Here is a 20,143-nt window from a genome sequence, read left to right on the forward strand (position 1 = left end):
ATCAGCCGCCCGTGTGTAGTTCCCTTTGTGTCTATCAATTTTCATTGTCCTCCTGTCTATACTGCCTTATACTAATGCACCGCTAATACCCGTACTTAGGTTGTACATAAGTTAGCATTTTGAGCACTTACTGATAATGAAACATATCGAAAGGGGTTTGGCCGTTATTTTACTTGAAATTTTGCCATTAATTACAACTTGCTCGTGTTGAAAGTACTCACTTCAAGAAGCGAATTATGAATAAAAATTAAATGCGTTTCCTAATCCAAGTTAATTATTTAGCCGACACCAACTGCAATTTTGTTCTGACGCCCCAAACCACCCCTCCCCCGAACGATTACAGTAACACCCACGAAGGTAATTCAATTGTAAAAGACAATGACAGGGATACAAATTATGGTCTAGGAAGATTATAAAAACCATCAAACTGCACTTGACATAGGTAAGACATATTTGCGATAAGAAAAGAAAACGAGAAAAGAGAAAAAAGAAAAAGAACAAAAGATTGATAAAGAACTGCCAAATGTGAGCTGATTCCGTCTGCAGGTGTACAGGAAAAGAATATGAACAGATGAAACAAAGTTGGATGACAAACCATACAAACAGACATGGATGAATGTTTCACCAGGCTTAGAAACCATTTATTTTCATTTACATTATCGTGCAGAAGAGACAATTAAGGCAATGCCATCGACGGAAATATTTCAGAAAAAAAAAGGGAAAAAAGATAAAAAAAGAAACACTGGACCTGAATGGCAAATCCTTTCTTCTTTATTTGAATACGTTAAGTTACTGCTCAAGGATTTACATATGACTACTAACAGTTATTCTAAAAAACCCAAGTAGTGAGCCACATAGCCAGTGTTATATTCCCTATTACTGGAGAATATCAAACAGATAAGGGAACCGCGAACGAGGACAAGGCGAAAGAGTTTCTGGATACAGCGGTCCCCGGGAATTGAGGTGCACGTGCACCTCGTTACCAGACTTTTCGTGGGTGCTAGGATATTTATGCTTCACTCATCTCACAGGCTATCGATTTGCGCCTAGGAATGAGTAGAAAAAGAGGCACTTTTTCTATTGTCTAGGAGTGAGTGTGTAATACATGAAGCTGTCTGTCTCAAAAGTTCGGTAGAATGGTAGAGCTACCTCGAGTCCGTGTTGGGTGGGGGTGGGGGGGGGGGTTGTTAGGTGGCGTCTAAATATTATCTGGAAGCTGAAACTTTCAAAGACATGTATCTTTGACATAGTCTTTGTTTGCCCATGCTTGACAGTGGGGTGATCGAGAGCCAGCCAACTTAGTAATCTGTCCCAGACGTTCAACAAGTAAAACAGTGCGAAATCCGTGTGAAATAGCAAACAGCGCGATAGTTAATATTGCGGTAGAACGAAAAACGAGCGAGGTCTAGGTCGGGTCGGGTCACGTAAAGAAATTACCTGCACCTTACTTAGTTTTTTCATCCCTTTGCTACCACCTCAGTCCCCGCTTGTTATTGCGCTCCGTTTCGCTTACTGAACGGCTACAATATGCCAAACACTTAGAAACCTTGGGAGTTCACAGAGAGCCTAAGCGGTAATCATGACACAGTTTTCTGTCTTTTCTATATTACATTTTGAGTGATTTTTTCGTAATTCTAACGCCAAATTCAGACTGGAAATTATTAATAAATATTATGTCATGTTTATGATGGAAAGCGTTTTTTTTTATAAATAAAATTGCAATCATAATCTTTGCAGCCCACTCAGACATGAGAAAAAATATAAAATTCGTTCTGATAAGCCGAGAAAAAACTTGCAAATCAGTCCAGTCTTCGTATGTTACCGCAGTTCTAACAATAAAAACAAAGGTTAGAAGTCGAAGATCTCAGAAATTTTGAAATCATTGGAAATCGGCTTAAATGAGGCTTAAAAAATATTGAAAAACCTCCTTCTGTTTATAATGAGCCAAGAGATTCTCTTGGGTGAAAGCGCGTCACATCAGTGCGGACGTCTGGGGAGACTTACCTCTAACTACCGCGTGAAGCTTTAATCAACAAATCCCGGTCACTGAACTGACTGTTCCACCATTTATGTCTGTAATTTTTTCTGAAAGGATTGTATGACTCCTGTTGAAGTCTACTATGATGTTTTCGAAGCTGAAATGGTAAACGATTTTAAAAGCCAAGAATCCTGGCTATGATGCGTTATCACATATTAGTGTCGTGATGTACGTCTTTACAGAACATCTTATAGATACGGTGCAGCCCAGAAGGCGTTTTGGCTAGGTGACGAGTTTTATCTGCTGGATAAATTGGTATTCAGATCTGAAAGTTTTAAGGGTTTTTTTAAAGCGTTTCCGCTTAGAAAAAGAATAATTCTAATTAATTTTTCCTTTCAACTGAAACGAGATGATGTTTCGATGGAGAAATGTACTTGTGGTTGATTTGAAAAGCATCAATGAAAGTTATCAGGAAATGGCTCAAATAATTTATAAAAAAACTGCTTTCCTGCACCATATACAATCAATTATCACTCTAGTTGCATGGGTTCTGATTTGTGTTGACGACATTAGGCGCGTCATTATGTCGAAGCCAATCCATTTTAAAATGTTTTTTATCTAAACTGAAAATTTATCTGATTTTAGCTTGCAATTCACTTATCAAACGAAGCCAGGGATGATAACAGTATGTCTTTTTTCCAATAGGGGTGGGGTGGGGGGGTTGTCCTTGAGAGAACCTCCGTGGTTCATATTACGCCACGGTAGGGACAAATATTAATCTCAGTTTAATTGTAACTTAGAACTGCTTGGCTGTGGAAGGTCCAGGTACGAAACTCGATTGATATCCGACAGGAAGCCATTATAAAAGATTCCTTCGTTGCATGACAAAATTAATCAATGCTTTAAATGCTTGGTACAGTATCATCACCAAAACGAGTGTAGAAATGATCGAAGAACCAAACTATCACTAATTCTTAGATTTTGTACATCACCCTGACTCATGAGCAGTATTGTCAGGAAGAGCAAAGTAGAAAACGCACGTCAGTGAAGGAAATTTCAAAAAAAAGTTTGATTTTCACAAGAACGAAATTTACTATTTAATAAACTAATTTTTTCTGGTTAGGAATAAACTTACTATTAAATTAAATCACTTTAAATATCATTTCTCTCAGTTCAGTACAGCAGTAAACGAACCCGCATGTTTACAATTTGTTTATTTAATATAATTTATCAGAAGTAAAATGGTTTATATTCTCCTAGCATCTACGTATACATGTACGCAAAATTCATTAAAAAATGTTACATCAACGATTTTGACGCGTACAAACATATTTTTTTCGCATCCAACTATAAAGACGTACATATCATAAACATGTTAAATATTAATCAAGGATGATTCTAGAAACGGCTAAAAAGTTCAAAGAACTCCAGAACCTCTCTGCAATTCGTGCCATGTGGCACAAAAAGTCCAGGCCCAGTGCACATATCATTTAACCAATAAGCCGTTAGTAAAGTGAAATTCTCAATATGTAATGAGCCCTTCCAAGCCACTTCGATGTTCTCTTTGCTAAACACCAACTTAATTAAAATTTCCCCAAAGATTTGAGCCTATTGCACTTAATTGAAATTCATCTTTAACCTTGAGCCTATTTCCATCTGTCTCAAAGAACCTTAGATTAAAGAGGGTCTCAATGAGATGACGGCCTTTACGGCTAACGGCTAAAATTTAGGTCAAGGCTAACGGTTACTATCTTTCTTTCGTTTGTTTTTTGTTTTTAGGTTATTATCATTTTTTTAAGACCAAGGTTACATTTTGTCAACTTTTAGGCCTAACGGCTAAATGTTTTGGCCGTTTTACGGCTCTCTAGCCCAGAACTGTGATGTAATGATTCCTTATGTTTTTTTTTTCTTTGATCACTGTTCTACTGGTTCTACTAACGGTAGTAATCACCAGTCCAACTGGTATTGGAGCGATTTCGATTGAGTGTCGGAAGTAAGCTTCTATTGCAATGGTTTTGATTGGTCCAAAAAAACTCCCGCCACTTTCTCAACCAATCAAAACCAAACCAATCGCGACTTGGAAGCTCGCGTTTAATTTTCCCACGCTCCAGACAGTTTTTATTTTGGATTAAGTGGTTCTCTCTACTGATAACAGCTACGAACGTTCAACCTGGTTTCTAGGTCTACAGATAGGAATGAGAGTTTGAATGCCGTGACCACTTAACTAGATAACAATTCGTTCTCCTAGGCAAGAATACCGCCTTCTTTTGATATACATGTTTTATCATGCACACTAGCTGCAGCACGTTTTCCAATTTTTTCCGTTTCCATTTTTATGCTCCTCGATAGTTCTATTAGAGGTTTGTGTTCTTGATTTCTCTTTTATGGGGGGCAAAGTTTGGTTGGAACGGCTGAACAAATGTCCTGGTCTGTTGGACCGTCCTCCCGATGAGTTGACCCCATTGCTTGCAAGCCGGCTGGCAAATCGTTGAGCTCTATTCCGTATACAACAGAGAGACCTTACTATAGAGGCATAGTGGTCATCTAAAGCACCATAGCAAATCGGATTTAACGCATTTGGAAACCACATAAGCAGGTATATGTAGTGGTAGAGGATTCCTAAATACTTCCAGGTCATTGCCATCGGATAGTATGACACAACAAGGTAGAAAGTCGTGTAAGGCACATAACAAAGAACGAAAACTATGACAACAACGGCGAGCATCCGCAAAAACTTTCTCTCGAGCTCATTTCTTTTCCGTAAAGAAAAGTCGTCTATGCTTTTCTTTCTGGATGCCACACTGTGGTATGATGTAGACCCTTGACTGTCTCTTCTGTCCTTTCGAAAACCAAGCGCTAATGACATCTGTCGAAGTTTGTAAGCAATTACAATATACAATATAACTATGATAACAATGGGCAAGAAGATGTTGATGACATATTGGAATATGGTGTACATATTTCTGAAGAACTCATGATCCTCTCTCGTCTTTCCAGGGAATATTTCGTCGCATGTGTAACTGGTTTTACCGTTGTCCTTCACTCCATTGAATACAAGTTGTCTGGCACCAAATGAAGGTAACACGCAGAGAAACGCTATCAGCCATATAAGCAAGATGATCAATGCTACTCTACTCTTTCCAGGTTTAGACTTGAACGGAAAAACTACAACCACAAAGCGATGAACTGCAATTGCAACCAAAGTGTTGGTGGTGACCAGGTAGAACATTGTCAAGCTGGGGTTGACAAGCTTGCACATAACAGATCCCATGCTCCACTCCTTTTGCCACTCCATGACAAGTATGTAGGGTAAACACAGCATTGTTCCAATATCAGAGACAGCCAGGTTTGTGATTAAAAAATAGGTACACGTGCGCATGCGTCTGTGACGGAATGGAATGATGCAGACGGTGGCGTTCCCGACAATGGCGAATATAAAAACTATGCAGTATATTACGTACCTAATTGTCCTTGAAGACTGTGGCTCCGGCAAAAAATTGTAGAAAGGTGTAGCAATGTTATTCTGACTTGAATTGACTTCCAGCGTTGAGTTTATTTGGCTAACGTTCATCGTTGATTTCAAAATTTTTCAGTCCTTGAAAATCGTCTCTTGAAATAAGTAAGAGTGGCAACCTGTGTAACAAAGAAAAGTGTGAGTATGCCATAAAACGTGCCAGACAATGCCAAAAAGTTACTTTTCTATGCACCAAGAAAACTCGGGCGAATCCGTGGGTAATAATAAAAAGGAAGATAAGCCGCAATGTATCTTCATCAGAACAATTCTTAGTCGTAGCCAAAGGTTACGTACCGAGAAAGATAGATTTATGTCATTGATAAAGTGAGAAATAATATATTGTGAGCAGAGCTGAAAGTAAGGAGTGGATATTAACGCACCACGATCTATATAAGAGAAACCGTTGAGTTTAGTGAGGCTTGATATTACCATTTGAAGATGATCGGTAAAAATCTAGACAGGGAGAACGGAACAAACTAAACAATCATATATGTTACAATGGAGGTTTCAACTCCTTGGGAAGGTTATTCAAAACATATCCTATATTCAAACCTACTACAAAAGACCACTTTTTGCCAATTCAGGCAAATACACTGAGCCTGCCCCCCTCCTTTAACAATGCTGGTAAAAGCAATGATGTCACCAGGGTATAAAGTCTGTGCAAAGTGCGCGCAATTCAGCAGTGTTTGGGGAAGGAGTTGAGGACTCGATTTCACTAAAGCCTTAAAAGGTCGTAAGACCTGCAACGCAGTTTAAGCTAGATTTTAGGCAAGCTAATTTTGACTAGGTAGAAATTCAGGTATACTCAAGGACAAACAAAACTGTATGTAGCCAGGACCTATGTAACGTGGTTCCTGTCATGATTCAACGCGCGTATCATAATAAAACTGCCTGATTTTTACTGTAATATTAATGATTACTTTTCAGAGATTAGCAGGTCTTGCCTTCTCTAGTAAGAACATGATTTATACTAGCGAACGCAGTGTTAATATTATAGAGAACTAACTACCCCCAAAGGCTTTGCCGACCTTTTATAGCTTTTTTTTTTGACAGATTTCAACCTACATGGCGAATTGCGACGTGATCAGTAACAAGGTGAACGTCAAGAGCCAGTACTCATTCGTTGAATTATTTCGATCACTGACGAGCGCCATCGCAGGTACGTGCAGGGCGGGAGTACGGATAAAGTAAGTTTTCTCTTCATTTTAGAGCTAAATAACTTAAAAAAAGAGATAATAGCTTGACATGAGATTATTAAAGATTTGACTCACCGTGTGGCCAGTCGCATTTGTAAGTTAGTTCCCTTTTTGTAATACACAATCTCTACTGAACCATAGGAGGTCTATTGAAAGCTAATTGATTTGTATAGCCAAAGGGTATCAGTGAAACATCAAGGTTTAAGCATACTTATTTGGATCAGTCGTCAAAAGTGGCCCTCTGATTGCCGTCGAAGTCTTCACCAAATCGAACTCAGATATTCTGCCATGAACAACGTGCATACAGACACGAATAAGTACAGATTTTGAGACTCGACCATAATATATTGTTTATCACCGTTATCCCTTGTTTTTAATAGAATGATTGATTGATCTCAATTCGACAGAGGGACACCAAGGTCAGGCGGCAAATTTTATTGACGTCACAATTCGTTAATATATTATAAAAGATTATTTGATGAAATACAAGGCTCAAATGAAACGCATAATCAGTCAACTGTAACCCTTGGCACTGTTAACTAAAATTTGATTTGCAGGGTGGTTCTCACGATCCAAAATTAAATTTCTGGCATGGCATTTTGATTTATCTTTTACAAAAGGTACATTTTGGCAAAGGGCTTATACCCAATTTTCTGTCGCTGTCTTAATTACTCTCCTAGCAGGAATGTTAGGCAAAGTACACTGAAAGTAAGTGGGGAATACTGATTTCTATCAGTTTTACAGTTTATATCGGGTTAACGTGCAAAAGTAACTTGAAAGTAAAGCGTTCAGCTGTTAAGACTATAGCTTAATTATGAGTGTGAGAGGTCAATTTTCAGCTGGATGGTTATCAAAGCTGGGAACCACGGCAGTATTAAAATAAAATGTTATTGATAACAGAGTTGTATAAAAAATGAACAATGAATTCAAACAAGCTTCATGAGATGGATGTAAATTTTTCTTATGTACACAAACTGACTTTGAGAAACCTGGGAGTTGGCTTCAAGTTATAAAACAAATCCAAAATATTTAGCTGAAAAAGAGGACAAAAAATTTAAAGAAATGTTATAATCAAAGAATCTACAGTAACGCAGAACTCATTTTGTTCTCATTAAATTAAATGCTCGGTTTATTAAGATGTCGGTAATTACGAATTAATGTGAGATGCCTTGAGCGATAAACTACGGGCCTGTTTCATCGCAAAGATTAAAGTGCTGTTTAAATCTATCTTGGTTTCATTTGATCTGATAGCTTACAACTATCTTTTTACAATTCATCTATTTAGCGCAGCTATTGCCATGCGATACTTACGATTGTTACACAGACTTCTTCGATACTTTGGAGTAGTTCCGAATCATACCATAAAGGAATAATTTTAGAAACTCGTGGGCATAAAATAATAAAGATGTCACGTCTAATATAGGAATTTAGCCAGACACCGCTCATATCGTCATTTCAATGTGAAATATCAGATATCCAAGCATTTAAAACGTAGCTTTATGTATAAAATCAAAGTAACTCACATACATTTAGCACCAGTAGTTCTGCAAAAAGGGACGAGTGATTATCCAGTTTTGTGCATGCATAATCAGCTAATTTGATTTTAATTTTCTTTCAAGGTTGAGTGCTCACCTCTCAAAGAGCTGTAAAAGCCTAACTTTTCTTTTATTAGTCGTCAACATCAGTATGTTTTCCACTGCGAGACGGAAATATCAGAAATCATAAATCATCAGGTTGGCACATTTGACAAACTTTGCCAGAACACATTTCACTGGACATAAAAGTAATTTCAGTAACCATTCAGGTAAAGCAGGTCAGTGACAAAGTGATATGGATATCACTTTTTAAGAATAAATAGCAGAAAACAAGATCGAAAATATGAGACACAACTTGAAAGGCGCATTAAAATCGACGTTAGAAAACAAGATATTACGCTTGGCAATTGCTTACAGCTATTTTAACACAAAACATGCAATTAATTAGGGCTGAATTCCTGGTTAGAGTCCAAACTTGTCGACAATCGAATGAAAAATGATGTCTAGCGGACATAAAACCACAAACGACATTCATTGCAAAATAATGATCCCTTCAGGCAAAAAAAAAAATCTTGGATGTTTTTCTTCCTGTTTTTGTTAACAAATTTAATAATTTATAACTTTTGATGAATTAGTTTGTGCTGTGTAACACGCGAACATAGCGCATGCAGAATGGAAAGCTCTGGCCGAATATATGAAATGAAATAGCATGGAAATCGTAGTTACATCATGAAATATCTATGTTTCCACTGCACCAATGAGATATTTTATTAGGCTCTTGCAGCACTTTGCTCTCTTATACCATATCATGTGATGATTTGGACGTTAGCCCTGATCAAATATGAACACGGCTACTTTAAACCTTTCTTCCGTGCATGTCACGTCACCAGCCTGTACTCCTTTCTCTGAACAAATAATTGTGCTCGATTTAGACTAACCAAAATTTTAAACGACCCCTCCTAGTCAGCTTTGTTTTTGAGCCTTTTAATCACACTGAGCTACAACTGCGCCAGTCTTTAACGCAAGAATAAGTTAAAAAGCGCATTCTCTGTTGAAAAGTCGCACAACAAAATGATTCCTAACACATTTGTGATAAAGATGGAGAGGTATGTCCAAGGTCCTCGGGAATCGTGCATCACAACGATCACAAGTACACTGCAGTAGCGTGCAGATGAGAGTGTTATATAAGGGCCCTGTTTTTCACAAAAATAACCTACGGCTTTACTGAGGTCACTTGTTACTAAACATCAATTAGTTTTTACGAAACAAGTATCCATTCGGTTCACTACACTCACTTACCGGATGATCTTTAAAACAGCAACGCCACCGATGTCAGCTACTTTTGAAAGAAAGCGACATCAGTTTTGTTTGATTTACCGCTCCGGGTAAAGAGACTTATTGAAGTTGTTATTGTATGGCACTGGAGTAAATAGGAAAATACTGCTTACGCCGAAAACGACCTCCCACGGCGTTCGGCATGCCAATAAAATGGCACGAATTTCCTTAAATCTACCCAGGACGTCATTAAAAAGAATCACCAGAAAGACACCGTTGTACTCACAAGGAACTCGTGCGAAGACTCTTTCCCTCACAGGATGACACCATTTGTACTTTTTGTTTTTTCATGCTGTCAAAGACGTTTTTTTGCCCTCTGCACCTGACCAGTTTTATGAATGACATCTTAACCTTTCATAGAATTAGTACGTATGAAAAGTCTTTGTTTTGCTGACAATCTTTATACTCACAGGATAAAAGAAATTTAAGACTCTTGAGATTATAAACAAAGCGTTCCATAATGTAATAAGACTTAGCCAGGGTCTATTGAGTTCTGTGATAGGATATTTTTTCTATAACCTGTCCGCCATTTCTTTCAGGTCAACCATTATTTTGCAACAACAGATTTGGTATCTCAGTAATGCTTTAGATGTAGTATAAATGCTTCAGACTGATTTGCCTTAAAGCCGAATTGAAGGGATCTGTTCCATTTGTAATGGTAATGATAATGAATTATTTTTAGTTAAAATTTGTGCAAATATTTACGGCTTTTGTTAGATACCGAGTGGAGCTAACGGACCTTTATTAACCTTTCATAGACTTAATCTGCTCTAATTCACCTCGATAAGTTTATTTATGATCTTTACTTTGTACTCAAGGACTTTGAATTGTAAACTTCGTTATGGAGGCGGAAAGAATTTGTTCTGGCCATCCATCAACCTTTTTCGCATTGTGTTTGTCAGTTGACAGTTTTTTTTCTCCCGAGGAACTCACTTCAGAACGCTAGTAAGCCGAGCACTAGCAAGTCAACCAGTGTAGTGCTCTTCATTCTTCGGTCAATATTTACAACAAATTATTTTAATAGCTTTTTTTTTAAAGGCGCCACATAAAGATAATTATAAATCCTTTATTCGATCTCTATTATCAGGTTAAAATCAACATCACAAAAGATGTTCTTGACCAAAATAATAATTTTCTGTTCATTGTCTGAGTCATTTCCTCACATTAGTTCCTCAAACCGACGACTTTAGCAGGCTAAAACTTGCGTGCAAGATTAGCCAAATAAAAGATTGATATGACATGATCCGTAAGTAATTATGAAAGAAATTATTCAACGGTTCAACGAAAAAAGATCTACCTTACCTAGTAGATGTCCACCGCACTGATATCGAATGCAAACGTTTTAAAAACAATTTTCATCCATTTTTTTCCTCCTTAATTTGAATTGGGTTACGGTTGCAGTATTTGATGGGATAAATATCCCTTAGAAGGAAAAGTTTTTTTTGTATACAAATTTATTCGACTTAGCTGTGGCTGAATTCTGTGTGGTAAAAGGGAGGGTAAAACAACAGAGACCGCTAAGCTTCTAAAGCGTAGGTACGTTCAACGGGTAATCCAAATTACTGAAATAACAACTTAAAGAATGCAAACAATGATAGAAAAATAAAAATTAATTACGAAATCAGGTTTCTAAATACTCCTATGATGTAAATCATCGTTTCGTAAATTTCTCTAAAAGCACTCCACACACTGAAGCAAGAAACAAGCTAATTTCTCTGATAAGACAACACGCTGTGATTATCTTTTATCTGAAAGAAAAATGCCTGTAGGAGGTGATTACCCCATTTCCCCGTCCTCTCCCCTCCAGAAATTTGAAATTTTTTCTCAGTAAATGAATGATCTTTGACCATAAAAAATTCTGATTATACAGTCTCGCGAGCATAGTGACCTCACACGACCCACCATGAGCTGAATATAATACTGACACGTCCATTGCACAAAGTGCATTAAATACATCATCTGCTTTTTTTTTTTTTGCACACAATATCTCTTTGTTCTGACATCTAGAACTGATCTACTCCAAATGAAATAAACTCGAAAACAAAAAATTGATATCCATGATGCGAATGACCAAAGAGATGTTTAGCCGAGAGCACCAGCTTAGCAAAAGGAAACATTTTCCAGAACACGTACGGGTTCCTGATTTCAATATTACGAGTAGGCACAAACAATGACTCGATAAATCCTGGTATAGACATTGATCAATGCGACCATTAATGACCAACCCATCCGCGACTTAATTAAGAGTTATTATGAAAATAAGTCCGCATAGCAAAGGCATTTTTCACGTTTTTGGATATAAATAAATCGGAGGAATTGAGTGAGACATCATAAAATTATTGACCCCTGAAAACACCTATGCACCCTTTTTGTACCCCGTTTGAAGTCCCAAGCACGTCTTCAAAAGCGTGCTTCGTAATCCCATTTTTTCTCTTGTTTACACTCAACTTAAATAGGGAAACTTTTGAAATTACTCGCACACTAAAGTAATCAAATTTTCACCCTTTTCTGAGAATATCGCCTTCGTTTTAAACTTCCATGAGCCAATAAACCGTTGCGCTCAGTAACATACGTTCGCTCAACAACGAGGTAAGAGGCGTGAGATGAGGCAAAGGAAAAAGTGATCAATGGGAGAATGATGCTGAAGACGAAAATTTGGCTTGAACGTACCTTGGGAAACGTGGAAAAAAACTGTATCACATCGTAGAAAAGTGTCAAGCTCGAATTGTCTTTTTTAATGTCTCGTTCCACTGTGCATGAACAACTGAGTAGTATAAGTTGGTGCATTTTTATCCGTTTAAATGACACTGCTTTGGCACCATTGCTGGGTGGAAGTGAAAAACAATATTTATTTTTCTTCTTAAAATAGCTCTTCATAGTTTATACTAAAGGTCAGATGTGTTTGTTCTCGAGACTATCAAGGTTTATCACGACTTTTTTAGAAAAGGCACATCATCGTGGCCTAGTCTAAATTACTCAGGTTCGCCGCTTACCCTTCTTCTCTTTAAATTCGTAACGATTCCCTCTCTCCTTTTTTTCCTTGACATTTCAGTCTTTTTCTAAGTTAACAAAGTAGTTTTTCACGACGTTGAAGGAAATAGAACGTAAAGAGACTCCAGAGAATTAGAGGCCAAAGATGACACTCTCCTGCAATTTTCATTATTTAAATTTACGGGAATTTTTTTCTGACCAGGTCCAGACTCTTGACCATATTGCGATTCTAATAAAGAAATGGAGAAGCTCTGAGCTTCACTTAAAGTAAAGTAAATGCAACTTGGACAAGTTTCCTAAGTTTTCAACGGTTTCAAGCAAACAGATTTATGATAAGCTCATAAAGAAGATGCCGGTTCTTTGAAAGTCACTTCGCCTAAATGCAAAAACAAGGACATGGTACTTACAGTTTTAAGGGCTTAGGATGTCCGGATCTTTTGGTACGCTCTTCGTTGCCGCCTAGTAGAACGACTGAGTCCACCTCCTTCTCATGCTTATTTATAGAAGAAAGGGCTTGTACCCAAAGGAAATAAATGTCAATTGAGTGACCGGTCCCGCGCGTGCCGATGGGTGCTAAATTAGCCTGAACATGTTTGTTTGTTTTCATGCGCTAACATTTATGTAAAACATACTTTTTGGATCGTTTCTCTGACCCTCCTTGGAGGGTCGCAGCTTCAAAATTAATCGCCAAATCAAATACAAAGACTTAACCTAGAGTGTCTATCTTGTCAACGAATGAACAGCTCTTGGAATAACATTCCACTTTGCGGTTTAGAAAAACCGAGTCAAGTTCTGCTTCTCTCAGAAGCCACTGAGAGAAGAACGCCGCTTTGGCATGCGGTAATTGAAGAATATAATTGCAGTTAATTTGCGTGCATTGTGAGTAAGTTATTCTCGATGAAATAAGTCGATCGTTGATGAGGTCGTTAGAGGTCAGATCTTTAAGAGGATGGTTTTCGTTGATAAGAATCAACTAATTATTGTGTAGCCGCTAAGTATGGAAATCTTTAGTTCAGTCGTTTCAAGCTGCCCTTTTGATGATTTTTTCTTCTTATCTGGCCTTCCAAAGGGATCGAGTTTTCTTTTGTCAAATATAACATATCATCACGATGACCGCGTCACCTATCATTTTTTCAGCTGTTGTTGTTTTTTTTGCTTTCAAGCAAGTAATTAACAACAGCAATCGACGTGACGAGACGACGCCGATAAGATACAGTGATCCCTTAATCATTTAATTTTTCCGTTGACGTTGGAATAAGAGTATCGCCCCCAAAAAAGAATTCAATTTACTCACGTATGGCGATGGTTAGAAAATAACTTGTAGGGAGAGTTTTCTAGATATTTCAAATGGGTGGAATATTATCCTTTCATTTCGACCCTTTCTCGGGCCATGAGCTTCTAGAAGAATTGAGCAAGGGGAACCCAAACCTACACATACATGTATCAAATGAAAGATTGTAGAGCTTAACATCCGAGTATCACGTATTGCTCCCCAAAAATAGTTTTCTAATTGTCAGTGAGGATATGAACAACCATCGTTATGAGGTTCTTCTGCTCGACGAAAGTTTTAAATTTCATTTCAGGCTTTTTCGATTCATCGAAGAAATGAAAAACTGAATCAATTTCACTTTTGGGAACTTAAACTAAAGAAATATGAAAAAATATTTCTTTGAGGTTCTAAACGGGTAAAATTTTGGGCAATTTACGGCTAACGTTTAATATCTTTCCCTTATGATCACCAGAGATATTGTTTTTGTGGTTAACTTTTTTTTACATCTATCAGCTAAATTTTTGCGCCATTTCACGGCTAACGGTTAACCCCATTGAGACCCTCCTCTTCAGCATTTCGTTTCAGAGATACCAAAGTTTTCTAAATGCATTCAAAAAAAGGGAAAAGAATAAATAATTAGTCCCTTGAGGCCTTGTTCGTGTTGAATAAAAGGTCCTTCTCCATACCTGAAAACTACTGACTGTATAGGAAATAAGTAACATGATTTGAGCTGAAAATAAAGTTCTCAAAGCCATCCGAATATGCTTACAATTTTTTGTTCATCTATTTGCGATATTAAGACAGACGGGCCTTGTTCAGTTTCAAAGCCGGTTTAAATGGAGGCCTGTGTAAACAATAACAAAGCCAAACCACAGCAACTGGAGCTTGCATTCCCTACTCTTCGCATGGACTATGCTAACCAGCACAGAAAAGATGCAGGAAGTGGTATTTCTCATTAAATATATATACGTTTTAATCGATTTAATTTTTTATTTAAAGGCTGCAATGAAGAATATGTATACCTCAAAGATCCGATAACCGAAAGTGTATGCTGCTAAGTAAAGCCATTTTAACTGATACTCGCAGCATTGCATTCAATTGTTTTACAGCAATTCCACTTCTACAAAAATCCATTTCAATAGAGATACTTTTTTAGAATGGCTGGAAAAAAAATCAAATTAAATGGATGTCAGTTCTGCGCATGCGCTTGATTGAAGGGGTAAAGAGATGTGAGAGGGTATATGTGCGTCAAACCAGTGAAGGATCGAAGCATAAAAGATTCTCGTGCGGTAATCAAATTAGTCCCATTGTGTGGTTCACGGGGTCATTGTAAATGCCCAGTCTTGCTAGAGTCTTTGAAGGACTTTCCCGTCTGAAGATATCTTTCAGCGCTGTTTGTCATCAAATTGTTGCATTATCATCGCAAGCCTTGCAAGAATTAACTTCTCAAATAAACAACACTTCTAAGCGGTTCATAATCCCATTCACGCAATTCCTACCAGTATTACGATTTTTATCTTTTGTCACAATGTAATGTTTTGATTAAAAAGAATTAGGCAAGGGAGGGCTTGTAATGCAGTAGAAAAGCATTCAGTAATTACCCAAGACGTTAATGAGTTGCTTACATCTCATAAAGCGAACGGTCCTCTGAAACTTTAGACTTAGTGCGGTAATGAATTTAAGCACTTAGGAGAAACCATCTATTAAATTCACTACGACTTGTGTAATAAATGGCCAACCTCGTGCTCTAAATTGGAAAGAATATTTTATCATGAAAGAAAACATGTCTACTCCTGAATGATTCTCAGACAATTAGTTTGGCCGCGTCTAACTTGGATAGAACCAACAAATGAGATCATAGCTAATCGGAAAGGTTGAACACCTGGTTATTTTAATTTTTGATTTGCTAAAATCATTCATCTTGCGGAAACTTTACTACCATTTTACAATGCCCACTTAAAATTTTTTGTTTTAAGTGCTCATTCACAAAACATGGCCACCATACAGTTTGGACAAGGATTGGAAGAGAATTTAGAGGCTTATATCACTAATTTACCTCAGAACAAAGTTTGAATTCATTGAAGCCAAAGGCTTAAGAAAATTTTTTTTTTATGAAAAAACCTACCTTGGCAAAGGAGTTCCTGCAGAAAGGCTTTCCAACGAAAAGCGTTAAGAAAAAACTGCGGAGTCATTGCGAGCTTGGTTATTTACTATTTTTTCAAGTTCGTCAGTAATACTATTAACCTTATTGACCGGTAAGGAAATATGGAGGGTTTTATTACACCGTATACGTAAATCGTGAGTGTACCGTACACTCTATGAAGTTATGCTCGGTCGACCAAGCTCCTCTTTGATAGGCTCATGTTTTTCAAACGTAATTGTCAAAAAGAGCCCAACCAAATTTCTGTATCACAGTTGGACATGATTCTGTTTGAGTCGTAGCTGCAAGATGAAGGGATGCAATTTAAAACGATGGCTTTAAGAATGTCTTTAGCCTTCCACAGAAGCTTTCCTCTTACAGTGCCGACAGACACGAAATGGTTTCTGCATCCTTTTCTCAATCAGCGCTCTTAAAATTTTTATTTGGCTGTCATCAAATAAATTTATGTTTCTCTTCGGTCCTCGGAACTTGAAAGAGCCGTGAGAAAGAAAATCACCGACAAATAAGTTGAAATAGCAGATAAATAAATCAAGAGGTAGAAGACTAAATAATTAAATTTATATTCTTAGATAGAGGATTAAAAGTATAGATAAATAAATATGTAATTATATAGCTAAACCAAGAAATAAATAAGATTACAAAAAACGGAAACCAACCAAAAAAAAACCTTAAAAAAACAGGGCAAAACAAAAAATAAAAAAAGACCGAAAAAAAGAAAAGAAAAGAAAGATGTAGCCGTCAATAGGATTATTGATCAATTAGCATATCAATCATTAAACCGCAACAGAGCAAGTCCGATCTAAGCTAACATTTGATACAAAGAATCTTCGAGATACTAAAGCTGGCAGGAGAACAAAAATTCGTTGAAACTCATATCATTACGAGAATGACCTTAATATTGACTGAGTGGGTGCAGTAGTCAATTGAGGTTAACACACCTTCGGCGATTTCCGCCAAAGCATGTTTTTTCCTTTCCCACGACCCACAGAACCGGATTATTTTATAACAACTCTCATTGCATGCATCACGGTGATTGATTGTTTTCGGAAGCAATATCTTCGGTTGACTAATCCAGGCAAATCTCATTCAAGAAAATCCTGAAACGTCATGGATAGGACTATTCCCTGCATTCGCACCGGAAAGACTAGGAACAAAACATGTACAAATAAGGAAATAGTTCACACAGGTGAACTGCAAGTGACGAAATTGCCTGTAGTTGCAAAAGCTTCTTTGCTAAATTTGTGATGCTCGCTTCGCACTGACGCGGCTTAGAGTAAACTCCACTCGATATAGCCATTTCGGCTGAATTTTTGTTTGATTATGGAGAATTTATTTACTTAAGTACTTAACAAATGAAAGAAGAAAATCGCTTTAAGCGGGAAATGGTGTGAGGCACTTGTCCAAAGGCAGAGGAAGTCATAAAACTCTATTTGCACAACTTTGAAAACAGGCGATTTGTTATATTTTCACGCCTTTCCTATTCAAGCGGAATTTGCTCTCTCAAGAATCAAATGGGTAAAGTTCAAGAGACGTTAGAACAATTTCAATTACTTCACGATCTTTACAAAAAGTACCACCTTATACCTCTCAAATGTGAAAAAAATATTACGACTTCTAAATTAAATTAAAGTGACCTGAGATGCCCCAAGAACTCTACTACAAAAAATTACCTACGTGACTGGTACACTAGCAGCGGTCCATAACAAGGTTTCTAAAAATAAATGGAGATTATTTTCAATCCTCCTTGAGCAATTAGGTTCTCTATCTGTGAGAGAACCTTCTAGCGCCGGAACAGTAAGCTGTTTTGTTCTGCAGATGCCCAGCTAATTAGTAATAAATACAAGGAAGAGCCGTTAAATAAAACCGACATCAAGATCATTGTTTCATGATCATTATTTTTATCATTAATATCATGATAACAACTGTATTTTCGTGCTTTCATATCTTTATTTGGTGCCTGGGATTTCGGGGAACATTCGGAAACTAAGTAACACTCTCAAGGGATGATTTGACAACTAGGAACATGATCCATGCTCTTGCGGTGGTATTTGTCAGGCGTAACCACGCAGAAACAGGTGCCATTAGATATCAACTTGAAAGCTCTCTGGATGACTTCGCTTCATTATGTTTGTCCCTTTCGTGCGTAGATTCACGTCATGTTTCATGAAATCTGTCTTTTCTAAACGGTTATAGTACGAAATGCTTGTTAACTGAGTTAAGTCTGGCTGGACGAAAAAATTTTTGGCTCTCGTGACGCAAGGACCTGGGTGCGTTCGGTTCGTATTTCATGACCTCGAGACAATTCCTTTTCCGTCCGGCCCTCCAATTTAGTCAATAAGTTAACAGAATGAGTCTAAACACCGGGTAAACTGGTTTGTTGAATTATGGCTGTCAGATGTTCTGCTATCAACCAAACAGATAATTACTCGGAATTCGAAGTAGGCAATCATACGACTATTTTACATGATGAACATATTAGCAATTTGTACTAACGACAAAACTATCCTATTAACATTTCATGACCTTCCCTAATTGTGGATGAGGCTTTCCCTAGGCCTTCCTTCTTTTTCCATGTAAAAAATTGACTAACAAAGAGCCCTACAAACTTCAAACGGATTTGAGGAAGGTTCGCTTGCATCGATCCGGAATGTCAAAGTATCTGCTCCAACAATAATTAAACGAAAAAAACACAATGCGTTTGACCTTACTTCATCCTTTCACAACTTGATAAGTAGAACGGTCGTTTCGGTTATTTTAGCGACCAAAATGTTTCTAGGAGTTACCGCCAGAACATGTTATGTTTTAATGAGGATTTACGAAAGGAGAACAGTGGAAGGCCTATGGAAGGAAAAAAAATTAAAGAACTTTCCTTCTTGAGATTCGGACGCAATATTCCTCGCAAAGTTTTTGAGAAGGGACCTCTAACAGAATAAAAGCTATGAAAATTGACATTTTTACTGTATCAGTAATAATGCACAACAACAACAAAAAATTAGGAGATTTAAGAATGAACTTACACGATCATTTAATCTCAATCCATTTAGCAATAAGTATATTAACAACTGTGGAATGTTGGACCTCTGGGGGCCTTTCCGCCGATTTCTGCACTGAGGTGAATTAGCTATTTTGTCTCCACTAAACAACAAATAACACAGTAGTGTACACCAAATAAGTTTATTTAGGGAAGCCTGCCGAGAACCAACCCGAGGCATATATAGCCCGGGGAATGCATACATACATATCTTCGCAACTGATATACCATGTACAATCCTGATATACAGTCAATTCCTTAGACATTAAAAAAAAAGGTATACATTACTAACATGCAAACTTCACCAAGTCTGGATTAACAGAGATGGGCAACCGCTTACAAGGACATAACTACGGTTATACAGAGGCCAGAAAAAACCTGCCAGAAAAAACCCCTTTGGGGAAAAACATGACAGGAAATCTGGGTAGGAACCATGGCCCAAACTCAGAGCAGTTGGCAGCCCATCCTACGAGGCTTCACAGCTAAAGAAAATATGTTTTCAAACTAAAATAAATTTGTCATCAGCCAGAGGTGAACGGTTGGTTCTGAGGCCTAGATGGACATCACGTGCTATACTTTCCCTTATATACCACTGCATCATTACCCATGATGCTCGGGCCAAGGCCCAGGCCTTGTCGTATCTCGTGCCGACAAAATATCTATTTCTGCCTTATTCGCAGACTCATTCGTCAGAAATACCATATTTTGTCTCCACTAAACAACAAATAACACAGTAGTGTACACCAAATAAGTTTATTTAGGGAAGCCTGCCGAGAACCAACCCGAGGCATATATAGACTGACAAAGAATTGGGCAAGACGCACGAGGCTAAGTGATATAATACCACCAAAAACACGAAAACGCCTTCAGAGCCCAAGAAAACGCGATACTTCGAGTCATTGTTCAAAATTATCGTCCACGTATGTGTCTTTGGCTTGTACCGATTTCCAAAAACCATGTCGTTGGAAAACTCTGTCGTTTACTCTATTACTTGCTATCGTAATGGCTCACCCAGATCTTAGAGAATGCAAACCCAACTTGGACGGTTCAACTCCGAGACTTTGCAGGTCCCAGCGAAAAGCCCCTCTAATTGTAGAGTAACTAATGGGCTTATCAGGGGCAACAAGCTTGC

The 20,143-nt window shown here is 37.7% G+C and overlaps 1 protein-coding gene across 6 annotated transcripts; it reads right to left on the minus strand.

The window, feature by feature from the left end:
* Nucleotides 1-3,150: 3,150 nt before the first annotated feature.
* Nucleotides 3,151-15,981, minus strand: LOC131785795 (RYamide receptor). 6 transcript variants are annotated; one of them, XM_066161284.1, is made up of 3 exons: nt 12,957-12,999; nt 12,229-12,382; nt 3,151-5,611 (listed from the first exon to the last, which is right to left on the minus strand). In XM_066161284.1, the coding sequence occupies exon 3, from the start codon at nt 5,547-5,549 to the stop codon at nt 4,272-4,274; it is 1,278 nt and encodes a 425-aa protein (XP_066017381.1). In that variant the 5' UTR covers nt 5,550-5,611; nt 12,229-12,382; nt 12,957-12,999; the 3' UTR covers nt 3,151-4,271. The 6 variants fall into 6 exon arrangements, with proteins under 6 accessions (XP_066017381.1, XP_066017382.1, XP_058958719.2 ...); XM_066161285.1 differs by lacking the exon at nt 12,229-12,382 and adding an exon at nt 6,900-6,971 and having other exon boundaries at nt 12,957-12,973; XM_059102736.2 differs by lacking the exons at nt 12,229-12,382; nt 12,957-12,999 and adding an exon at nt 15,945-15,981.
* Between the last annotated feature and the right edge of the window lie 4,162 nt (nt 15,982-20,143).

This window comes from Pocillopora verrucosa, chromosome 14 (genome assembly GCF_036669915.1).
Source record: "Pocillopora verrucosa isolate sample1 chromosome 14, ASM3666991v2, whole genome shotgun sequence".
Classification (NCBI taxonomy): domain Eukaryota; kingdom Metazoa; phylum Cnidaria; class Anthozoa; order Scleractinia; family Pocilloporidae; genus Pocillopora; species Pocillopora verrucosa.

What these genes read in the sequence shown, in the direction of transcription:
- LOC131785795 (XM_059102736.2), bottom strand. Translation starts at nt 5,549, where the DNA reads ATGAACGTTAGCCAAATAAACTCAACGCTGGAAGTCAATTCAAGTCAG.